The following is a 12,767-nucleotide window of genomic DNA, read 5'->3' on the forward strand; positions in this document are numbered from 1 at the left end:
AAAGATTATAGTCTCATGTCCAAGACATGAAAAAATACAAAAAATCTAAATGTGTGTTCTCATTGGAATGGATGAAGAATGAGATACATTTAATAAATATGAAGACAGTACAATATATAGTCACCATGGATTTCCCTGTCTGTATGTATGACAGTCTCTATGACAGTGTGGAAAATGTGTCAGCTGTTATCTGTTCACAATGGCTCTATGCTCTGGCACAACTGTGCAGCTCAGTTGGTGCATTGCAGAGTGAAAAGAAGGGGCAGCTGCCAACCACCCACCCCCTGGTAGAACCTGAGAACCCTCTTTCAGAATGAAGAACTCTCGCCCTGATCTTCTGACGTGCCTTATCCTCCACCATGTGCCCAACATTACCCAATCATTTGACTTTGCAGCATGCAAACCTCTTATTACAATTTCTTTCTGCTTTTTTAAACTCCGCCAGTGGAAGGACGCCAGATGCAGTAAACAAAATGTCTGAACATTTCAAGCTCAAACCAACATGGCGAACAGCCACATGCAGAGCGGTGTAAGGAACAGCAGTGAAATTATTAATAAAAGTTATTATTTATTGACTGATGGATGCTTAATCAAATTGCAAGCGTGAGTTATTGCTTCAGTTCTGCAGACCTTAGACTGACTATTAATATAACCCATGTGTCCATCCACATATTAGAAAAATCAGTTATTCCAAACCATGTAAACACTTTATCTGAATATTTCCTTAAATGTATCACTACAAATAGTCAGGGCATTGGAGCATGTAAACATAGCCATTGTTCATTCCATATTGATAATGTTTTAAACTTGCTATGTTCTACTGTTTTCAGCCATTTTAATGCAGACACAGCTAAGAAGAGCTTATATCACATGATGCAAAAACAGAAAAAATAAAAAGCTTTGCATGTGTATAAATGACAACCAGAACATTTTATTCATGATTTCTATATTCAGATAAAGAATATGACCAATAGATAGAAGGAACAAGAGCAAAATGAAGGAATGACACTTGCAATTACAGGTAGCAATGAATTTACATAAAACAGAAACAGTCACATTCAATACATATTACAGATTTGCTTATAATGTGGGAAGGGTGAGCACTGATAGAGCTACAAAGTTAGGTTTGCTGTATTTTCATACATGTTTTGTGACATATTTAATATTCAAAAAGTAAAATATTTAACAGTTCTCATTAATGAATCACCGGTGATCTCTTTGTGCTTTTAGTGGCTAAGACTGAAAGCTAGACTTTACTGTTTTAGCTGCCCTCAGTAGTGGTAAAACTGTAAAACTATACTGATTTGATGATAGTAACATCACATCGGCGTGAATTTAATTCTAACTACCTCAAGTTACACCACTTGCAGCACTCATTGTAATAATTACACTGTCAAATACTGAATAATGCTCAAAAATAAACAATAGTTATTCCTATTTTCTTAAATACTTTTAAATAAAAAAGTAACCTCTTTTTAAAATGAAGAAATTTTCAGAAACATAAATGAGCCTTCATAACAAACTTTTAAATAGTATGCGTGTTATATATATATATATATATATATATATATATATATATATATATATATATATATATAATGTGTGTGTGTGTGTGAGAGAGAGAGAGAGAGAGAGAGAGACAGACAGAGATAGAGATAAAGATAAAGAGACATGATGCAAATTCCGTCTGGTTATTACTCGCAAGTATCCTGAACAGTGCAAATTAAAATGAACTCAGACATATTGATACAAATTACTCAGTAATGTTGCTGGTACACATACTACAAAAGCAAAGAGCAAATAAACGTAGGTGAAATAAATGTCTGTACACAACTAAAACTAAAACATTGAAAGTGTACGGGTGGTGTTTATGTATAAGTTACAGCAGACAGTGTAAGTAGAAAATAAACCACATTCAGTAACGTCCCAGATGTTAAACACATCCACTTACGTTCTGTAACAAATCTGTTGCTCATCACTATAGAAACACTCTTGGTCAGTCATTATCTCTTTGACAGGTGCCATTCAATATTAAAGAGTAATAGAATGCTGTGCCTCAAGGTAATATAGTATTGCTAGCCATAAGCATGCATCTTCATGCTCTCTCTGATAGAATAATATATTTACACCCTCTTCATAAGATGTGCGCACACACAACACACATGCACACACACACATACACGCACAACACACACACATGCACACACACAACACATACACACAACACACATGCACACACACAACACAACACACACACGCAGACACACACCTCTCCATTCCTTATAAATGATTTCCCTCAGTGGAATGCGACTACATTCTAAAAGAAGCAGATGAATTCTGCTCAAAATTTTAAAAAGGAAGGAGAAGTTAGTTACTAGAAGTCTGTTATTAATAAAATTTTAAAAATCTAAGATTCTCTCGTTGCTTTAGAAGAATGTCCATGTGGAGATTCCCCGTCACTTTTATCAACATCTTTTGGACAAAACTTTTTTCACCTTCAAGCTTCCTATTTTTGTGCATCATATAAACTATAGGGCGACATAGCTCAGGAGGTAAGAGCAGTTGTCCGGTAATCGAAGAGTTGCCGGTTCGAAGTGTTTCGAAGTGTCCCTGAGCAAGACACCTAACCCCTAATTGCTGATTGGTACCTTGCATGGCAGCCTTTCACTGTTTGTGTGTGAATGAGAGGCATCAATTGTAAAGCGCTATATAAATGCAGTCCATTTACCATGTTCAGTTTACTTTTTAAAACTGTAGTTAGCTTCAGATATGAGTCCAACATATATGAGACCTTGTTAATGTTCATCATTGTAATTCACCCCTCATGAGAGAAAACTAAGAATTAATTGGAAATAATTCAGAGCATATTGGATCTGTATACATTGAGTATTCAAATGGCAGTATTTGCTGTAGTTCTACGCTACAAGCAGCTTTGCTGTTTAGCATAAAAAACTTTTGGTACTGAAAATTAATCGCGAACAGAAATGAAAAGGAATATCTACTTTCTTCTAAACTCCCATGCTCTCACAGAACATATTTTAACTCGCTACAGATTATTCTTCATTAATTAATGCCGCAAGCAGCTGTTCAAGAGAGATTTGTCTTGATGAACCCCAAGCTTTCATATGATATAATAACCTACTGAACAAAGGCTTACATTATCAGCTTCACTGCTACAGAGTAGCAGTATATTTTCAGTACCTTACAATAAATATATTTAAAAGTTTAATCATAGTACAGTTATATTTATGTTTACCTTTCATATCATGTTTGTACAGCAGATGTAAACTTGGAGAAAAAAAATGAAATGACGATGATGAAATTAACTGCATGAAAAGAAGGAATTTTCACCAAAATCATACACAAATGATCAAATATCCCTTGAGAGAAGGTGGTAGCTATCCACTCCCTACAAAAAGTGTTGAGGCAGTGGACTGCCATACACCAGGGGGCGCTGTCCCCCGAGCTTCCAGACGCAGCTCACCAAGCTCTCATTAGCGAACATTCTCCGTGTGAGTCCATCTGGAACCCCCTCAGCCTACCCTGCCAGAGGCCTGCCAGGGTGGGCTCACATTTCCCTGCAACGTGAGCCAAGCCAGCTGCTGAGCATTATGCTGATGCCATTTAAGACCTAGAAAGGTACGAATAAAGGCTTCTGGAGGGGTCTGTGGGGGAGTCGTCCAGCTTCAGATGAAGATGCACTCTGAACTTTGGCGATGTTTGAACCGAACACAAACACATCTTTCTCTCCACCCCCTTCTCCTGTCTCTTCCTATCCCCATCTTTTTGAAAATTCTTAATGATGTGTTCTCAGCTTCTACATATTTTTAATGAATCAAGTTTAAAAACTTCCTCTCACATCCATTTTTATCTCTCTTCTCTCCTAGCTTCTATTGCCTCCCACCGTTCCAACAAAGTGACCTCTCACTGATGTGCATCGCTCTTCAGCTCTGAGAGCTGTCTGTTCCTCATCAAATGAAGAACAGCGGGTCTCTTTCATTAGAGGACTCAACAGTTACCAGACATCTTCTCGACAGAACCTTGCAAATGCACTAAGCTGGACAGAAGAGGGGAGGTCCAGCCATCTGCAAAAGAGGAGGGAGCAGGGCATAGGGAGCTAGGTTTGGGGGATAGGGAGCAGGGTGTAGGGCATAGGGAGCTGGGTTTAGAGTGTAGGTAGCAGTGGATAGGATGCATTGGATGCTTGGACAACCCACAATAATCCCGTTTGACTAAAGTGCCCTTCACACTCACAGCACAAGAAGTAACATGACCCATCCTGGCCCAATTCACAGCCCAAGTGTGAAAGTTAAAGGGAGAAGGCTGAGCAAAGCAGACCTCCACAGCCACAGCCTCAGGTCTGGACCGGTAACTACACTGTGTGTGAGAACACCATGAATCTGGGAGGTCCTACCTTTCTTTGTCATGTCCTAACTTAAATAGATCCCACCTCTATGAAGGTCCATTTGATTGAGTGAGTCTGATATCCCCTAATCATGTAACCTTTTAAAATGGCCATCTTATTTGGGAAATATGTCCTCATAATAGAAACCAAAGTCCATGCTGCACCTGACCTCTCAGGTTTCCACAGTTCCCCAGTTTCACCCTCCAGAGGGAATATTAAATGGAATAAAGCCATTTACACTCTGCACACTAATCATGGCCTCCCTGACCTCAGACAGGCAAAGGGCCTCTGACATGGAAAGATGATAATCATGAAAGAAGATACTGTCAAGGTTCTCATCATTTCATGAAAGCCAGAAAATATAAGAATAGCAGAGACCGTTCTATGCTTTCCAACAGCTGTGTGTAAAACTTATCCCAAAATGGAGTACCTGGGGAGTGAGGAGTGTTTGGGGGGGGAGGGGGTGGGTGGGTAGACAGTGGCTGTGGGTAACTCATAAATGCTTGCATTGGATGGTTACTAATACTCTTTGTATGAAAATGACCACTAAGCCAATCAGAGACAGTGACTATATTACATCTGTGTATGTGTGTGTGTGTGTGTTAGGGGAGCTCCTAAGGAAGACCACAATTCAACAAAACCCCCTCTTTCCATCCACAGCTAAATAAGCAAAACTGGGAGTTACCAGAAGCTAAACTGTTTTCGCTTTCACCCACAGGGATGGTGGGTTTTGTATGCACATTCTCAGAGGGGGCATCTCTGTCCACACCACAAAATAACATTATCATGCTGAAGTACTGAACAAACATGGAGGGAAACGGTTTCCAGGCTTCCACTGTCAAATAAAATAATAATAATAAAGTCCATTTTAACATATTTTATATATATACAGTATATATATATATATAGCAGGAAAAAAAATTAATGACCTGACATTGAGTGCGCATGATATCAATTTTTTTTTAACTTGAAATAATGGCTTTCTGGAAATACAGTAGTCTCTTGTATGAAGTATTTAGAGTGCAAGGGCTTTTAAAGTTTCAGGAGCAGTTGGCTTGCGGGTGTGTGTGTATGTGTGTGTGTGCGCGCGCGCGTGTGTGTGCATGTATCCATTCTGTGGAGATGCTGTTTTTCTAAGAAATTACAGAGGAAAAAAAAGCTTCCGATTTCTTTACTTCTTTGTGAAATAGGCGCCGATGGTGGCGCCCGCTGCACCCAGAGCAGCCAGACCGAAGACCGTCTTAATGTACGGCCACGAGCAGTGAAACATGGACTCCTGCTGTCGCCCGTACAGCTCCACAAATGCATCCTGAGAGAGAGAGAGAGAGAGAGATAAGTAAGTCCAAATCATATCAGAGAATAAATACATTGTTCAATGATACACCCAGGACTATTGATGCATATCAACAGGGAGACGGTACGTCTCATTAAACAAAAAAGAAAATCACTTGTTTGGTTGGTTCTGAATATACATGTACAAAAAAGCTTCTTGATTTCAGGAAAATAGAACACATTTTATGTGGCAGCTGCTGCAATCCCCTGCCCCCCTCCCTCCCTCCCTCCCTCCCTCCCTCCCTTACTTGTCAGTATTGCTTTTGAATTCTGCTGCATTGTCTGCAGTTGTGTCAGTGTGCAGCTAGCATATGGGGCAGACAGCATCAACAGCACAGTTGAAGAGAACAGTTCTGAGGAGCCGCGGAAAGCCATAGAGTATTCCACACAGACACTCCCACGGACCACAATGGCTCTGGACGCGATTCTCGCAGACTCGGACAATGGCTGCTATGGATATGGGTGAACACGTTCAGGGTTCCACAAGTGTGACCGTGGCAACACATGTGACTCTGCGATCTAATTCCTCCCAAAAAGCATTTCGCTGAAAGCGCTTCTCAAAGCCCAACATATAATTGGAAGGCCGACCAACTGCCAATCAATGGCTTTAATCACCTCAGGCTACAGCACAGTTTCTTAGCAATCATACTGGAGTGTATCCATAGCTACTTGACCCTGGTCCTGGAGGGCCGCTCTACCTTTAACCTTGATTTCAGATAGATATAATCCCTGTAATGCAACTCAACTTCACTTTCCAAGAGATATGGACAGCCTAATGGGCAAAGCTATGTCGGTCTAGACCACGCAGGAACCAGTGTTTAATAAATAAAGCTCTGGGATTAACACAACTCAGTCCATAACTCAATTTGGAAAGGTTAGGCAGTCCAGATCGACAAAAGCATATCTTTGTATCACACAGAGGCAGTGTGGATGTACTCCAGTAGGCATAATCTCACTAGTTCCTAGACAAGAAATGGCAAACACTTCAAAGAAGGCTTTCAAGTAGCTCTCGTACATCGTCACAGGCACATAACTGATGTATGTCCACAGACGGTGTTTTCCAATGATGCTGTGGCGCAGCTGAACTTCTCTCTGCTTCTCAGGAAGGCACTGTGATTGGTCAAATATGCCAGATCAGGTACGGCTCATCAACAGGGTCATGTTCAGTATGCTCTCTTGTATCAAAATAAGACAATTACATTACGATGAGTGGTGAAGTCAGCAGAGAGAGGTTAACCGCATGGGTTCTCCCCAAACTCTCCTTCTATGACCACTGCCACTGAAAAATAAGTAAAAAAGCTGTTTCGTTTTTCTTTTTTAAATAGCTGCAAAGGGGATTTTGGGAGCCTGGTCCTGCCATGGTGGAAGAGGAGCAAGAAGACAAAGCCAGTAGATGTTTGGGTTGTATTATTCAGAAGCATGCAGAAGGGAGAAAAGATGAAAAGGCTTAGTAGACATGGGGAGAGAATGAGAGAGAGACCGAGAGAGAGAAAAAAAGAGAGAGAGAGAGAGAGAGAGAGAGAGAGAAACGAGGGAGAGAGATGGGCCCGAGGAAGTCCCTTTTAACATGACTGAAATCTGGTACATCTGGTATTCAGATTGATTTCGCTGGCATACACAGCTCAATGTCACTGATGCTATCATTGAATTTAACACTACCCCTTTTCTAGAAGTCTGAACAGATACAGAGTGCTGCACAAAATATGGAAACAATGTTTATTTTATATTAAACTGTCAAACAAGGATTCTGACCGGATCAAGTTTACTTCCTTCTGACATAGGCGACGGACCGGATGAGTCAGGTTAAACATATGCAAACGGAAACCGTACTACACAGTAGACTGAATGTATGACATACAGTAGGAGACTCAATTTTAGCCACCTGTTTACAGTGCTAACACTACCTGTGCCTGTCATTGCTGGCTTATCTGGAGCGTCAGCTGGACAGGGGCCGACACAGACGAGAGAAACCGAGCAAACACCAGCGCGTCCCTCTTCCCCGGAGACCGGCCTTCGTCAGGCTGCGGTGGAAGTGACAGGGCTGGCTGGAGTGTTGATAAGTTGGTATCTAATCCATGTTTGCTCTGCAACGGTGGCAAACATCCGGATTAGCGCCGTTTCCTCGCCGTGTTTAAAAAGGCTGGGTTGTGTTTGCTCTCTCCTGCGGTAATGGCCTCAGCAGGGACAGAAGGACAGAAGCAGCCTCTCTCCTCGACGGAGGCCAGGGGGGCACAGTTGGGGGGGGGGGCAGGGATGGGGAAAAGGAGGGAGGGAGGAAGGGAGGAAGGCACTATGATCGTAACACTAACCATTCAGGCAACATGAGGTTCAGAGGAGGCCGAACCTTTTCGGCCGCACCTCTCATCGCACCGGCTGGAACATTTTTAAAAGCTTTGGAAGTTTAGCGGAACGGCGGAGGTGCAGTTCAGCAGCGGCTATTAAAGGAAACCAGCTAATGATGGGACACTCTCACAAGGCCAAGCCTACGTGTCAGGGACGGGCTGAGAAGCAGTTTCCTGCGGGACCGATTATCAATGTCAGAGCCATTAGCACTTACGGCAACAAGCATCATCAGTACAGTACATGCCATTGTGCACGCGACACGCATTTCAAAATCCTAAATTTAGCATTGAAGGACAGTTGCAAAATTCAACCTCAATATGGCGGTTGAGTCAGTTCTTAATTAAAGTCCTGAAGGACAGAGTCCCTTCCGTGGAAGTTCTCACATTCAAACCGCTAAAGGCTGAGGGGGACTGACGTATTCTCTCTCAAGAAGTGCTTCAGTGCATCGGTTGGGTCTAATAATAGCTCTCGAATCATGCATTTGTCCACCCCCAACTGGCTCAGAGGCATTCTTATGAATGGCCATGTCGCTGGTTTCAGAAATACACAGAAATAAACCACATCTCCTCTTCGAGGAAGTAAGACTGCTTGCATGTGCATTTTTTCTGCACATGTATTGTTTTTTTATTAGCTGGGGAAGGCTGGCAGGGGGTCAGGATATGAGATCAGACCCAGTTGTGAGCTCTTGAGTTCCCCTTTTGTCTCCATCCCCAAAAAATTATGCACAGTAGCCCTGGGTAGAGAAGGACATCCATTTACAGAGTGTAAAAGACCTAATCAGACATGTATTGTAAAAACAGAAATTACCTCATTGTTTGCTTCAACGTTCTTCCAGTTCATGGTATTTTCCCCACAATACCCTTGCGTTGAATCACAGAGGACTGTATTGTACTTAAATGTGATAACAGCTTAAGATCAATATACTATAACAAAGGACCCTGTTGCAGTTATTGAGGGTAATGTGCAAGAATGGAACTTTTTACAGTGTTTAATGAGCACAATTATCCACATAGACTATTCTAAATGGTCCATTATCTTTACTGGAACAAATGTTTTGCACATATTATTTATACGGTTGTGTCTTCACGGAGGGTACACTATTTTAATGCAAAGCAAATTTCAAAGACAAACAATATGGTATAATCTATCATTTTGGCAGTCTAATAACACTACTTTTGAACTGTGATTGGTTCAGTTGCCCTCAGGTGATAATGATGCAGATAATGATAAAGATAGCCCTTCAGCTAATGATATCTTTCTGCTTTTAGAATTGTACTTGCATATTGCATAGCAAATACAGACAGTCTGTCTGTGTGCTTATTAAAATAGGTGTTCAGAATGGCAGCAGAAATTTGAAAGGTGATTTGGTAGAACGCCAGATGAAAAGACATGAAGAACACAGATGCATGGCATTCAAACAGAACTACAGCAGCTGTGGGTGAGGAAGGATATCCTTTCTTGGAGAGTAAAACAATCTAACAAGCCATTTAAAATTAGCCATTACCTCAGACAGTCTCATTAGCAAGCATCTTCTCACCACGTGTCTTTAAATGTCCCTCAAACACTCCTAACAGTGTCTCTTCCTTCTATGAAAGGGGTGTGGTAGAAGTTAGCGGTGCACAATCAAATGTACATCACATCAGGGCTGTGAAAACTGTCCCTATTTTTTGAAAGGCATACATTTATTTATATTTAAAATATATTTAAGCATTTGACTAAATCAATCACCATTGCTCTGGAGCATTTCCTTTGTAGAAAAACAGCCATGCTGGATAAAATGTCAACAATAAAATGTCAAGGTACACAGTTGTTTATTAACACAGCTGTGCTTGTTGGAACTTATTGAAGGAGCTTGTAAGATGTAAAACAGATGGATATCCACTAACAAACCTTTCTGAGGACCGAGGCTGGTCAGGAAGCTTTCTCTCAGTCGCCTGTGCTGTGTAGCATATCCAGTGCGACACTGCTGAATGACATCAGCACAGAGGGTGCTCTCAATAGCTAAGAGGGCATGTTTCATTGTTTACTCAAATACTGCAATGCTGAAAGGCCATTGGCTGACAGGACACGCTCCACTGTGCTTTCATGTTCAATGCCAGAATCCGATAGGCTGAGAGAGTTTCCTCATGGTTAACTCTGCGCCAGTGCAGAAGGCACAGCTGGCTCCTGTCCAGGCTATGTCCAGAACAACTGTTGGCCTTTCCCAACTACACTGGCCAAAAAAGTGCATTTTGCAGGATGGAAGATTCCAGCAGCCTCTGGTACAGGCACATAAATACTACAGTTTATTACCTGACCTCTGAACCGATGACAAATTAGACTCACAATGATTAATCTTGGTAGAAAATTGGACAGGTATTTGGACAGGTATTTGTGTAAATTGGACAGGTATTTGCATTGGAAATCAATAGTGCTTGTGAAATTGTGTAAAACTCCCATGCATATCTACATATCATACCCACAAAGAAAAACCCAACAAAATAATGAGATGAAATATGTTGAGTAAGCAAGACACATTCGTATTAAAAATTTAATTGCAAAGACTTGCAGACACACTCACTGCAACACCAAGACAACAACACATCTTCAAACTACTTTTGCCCAACAAAAAAAGATTCCCTGCCCTCGGTTCTGGTTGCGTTTTTCCACCTCGAGCAGTGAGAGAACTACATTCGGGCCCGCAGCGTCCTGCGATAAGATCCCCAGAACACCAGACACACTTTAAATACGCCCTGTGCACGACGCACTTCACCTTGTGGGGCGACCTACAGCTACGGGGGGGTGGGGGTCCTGAAACACAGACAGACTATTGATTTAGGTCAGCCTCACCCCCTGCCCTGAGTGGACCAATCAGGTTTCGCCTCCGTTCCCTGAAGACTGCCCCTCCCTTTATAAAACGCTTAATCAAGCGCTAATTAGTAACTACATCACTCCCGACAACATCCAGCTGAGAGTCATTAAAACGCTGTGTGTTTTACCAGCAGGAGTCCTTGGATTGAGAACCCAAGATAAAGCCTCTCCATTTCACACAATCCAGCTGGATTTCCGAGAACCGTGAATGTACCTAACGTGAACTTTAGCATCATTTCTAAGGACAAACAAAACAACAAATAAGTCCAGTTCTCCGTAAAATTCCCTGCGCGATTTATTTTAAGTCATTCTATTTGGGTTACATAACAAGCCATCAAAAAAAGCACATTTCTTAAAGACAGACAGACACCGCTTCGCCCGGCCCGTGTTTTTATACTGAACCAAGAGCGGCTGCCTAGAGTGCGGGTGGTAGAGTGGTTGTTGTTGTCCTGCTGGGGGTAGCAGTGCAGCATAACGGTTAAGGAACTGGGCTGGGCAACTCGAAGGTCCCGAGTTCGACTCCAGCTGTATGTAAAGATGTGTCTGCTAAAGGCCTAAATGTAATCTAATGGAATCTAATGGACAGAGATACAAGACCGGTCAGTGCACTAAGCAAACTGACTTAAAACTTAAGTCTGTTTACTTAATGCACAGAAGCATTTGAACATGTCATCCCATTTCTGAATGCTACAGTATAACTTTGGCCCTGTATACTGTGATAATTCACGACAGAATACATAATGTGTGGGTCACATGTTCCTGAGTGCCCGTATAGTAAATTATTATTAAATGAGGAAATACCAAACCAAAATAAAGAGAAAACTATTTCCTGCCAATCACTGTCCAGTGAAACTGGTATGGATTGACTGGAGCTGATTTATTTTCTAACACTACAGTAGCTACAGCATTTCAATGGGATATACCACAGACATGCATCAATACTTCATGTTAATTACGAGGAAAGCACTCTGAAGACTAGCAGGGCAGTCACCAGAGGCTAGTTGTGCCTCAGAATATCCTTCTATGAGTAGAATTTACTATATCAAACACTGTAGTCATAGCATGCTAATCATGTCCAATGAAAACAAAATAAATATTTAAAGCAATCTGACACATCTGCCAAAACAATATTTGCAAAGTGACCTAATAATTTTGTTTTGTTTTTTAAGGATTCCCTGTTTGCCACAGTTGTTCTGTTTTGGGGCTCTGGGCTTGGTTCCAGGATTTACACTATCAACCTAAGTGTGGAAACTTTTTCCTTTTCAGCTGGCAGCAACAAAAACCTGAGTCACTGGGCCAGGGAACAGTAAACATCCACAATCGCAGGGTACCATGGGACACAGCAGTTATGTAACGCATAGAGCCGCTGCTCTGCTCATCTGGTGGGGAGGTCATTTTTATTATTGTTATTATTATTATCTTTCCTTACACCGTAACCAGACACCGTAACCATCTGCTCTGTCACTCGGAAGCCACAAATTTACGGTGCTGACAATAACAGCCTCTTTTTCCATGCAGGACTAAGGTCTTCCATGATGCGCACTGATGCAGTGTTGATGGAGAAAGCTTCTTCCCCCTTCACTCCTACACTTCGCCTGCAAAGGTACTGCGGAGTCATGAGACATACTGACTTCCAATCATGTGTTCTGCTGTCACAAAGGACTTGACATGGGTGGGGTGGGGGGTAACTGGAAATCGTCTTGAAATTCTCCTGTGTGGATAATTTAAGAGGTCAGCTGCAATCACAAGATAGTCATCAGTTACCAGATCTCAAGATCTCATCTCGCCCCGTTATTACAACACTCCAACAAATCTAGGAATTCATCCACCCTGCCTA

At 41.8% G+C, this 12,767-nt stretch overlaps 1 protein-coding gene across 1 annotated transcript in view; it reads right to left on the reverse strand.

Annotated features, from left to right (window-relative positions):
- Nucleotides 1-911: 911 nt before the first annotated feature.
- LOC135260882 (apoptosis regulator Bcl-2-like) overlaps nucleotides 912-12,767 on the reverse strand; it is a 40,773-nt gene continuing 28,917 nt past the window's right edge. The window contains exon 3 of the mRNA XM_064346568.1: nucleotides 912-5,714. Within this exon, the coding sequence (XP_064202638.1) occupies nucleotides 5,577-5,714 (138 nt within the window). The 3' untranslated portion in view covers nucleotides 912-5,576. The remainder of the gene's footprint in view (nucleotides 5,715-12,767) is intronic.

This window comes from Anguilla rostrata, chromosome 8 (assembly GCF_018555375.3).
Source record: "Anguilla rostrata isolate EN2019 chromosome 8, ASM1855537v3, whole genome shotgun sequence".
NCBI classification, from domain to species: Eukaryota; Metazoa; Chordata; class Actinopteri; order Anguilliformes; family Anguillidae; genus Anguilla; species Anguilla rostrata.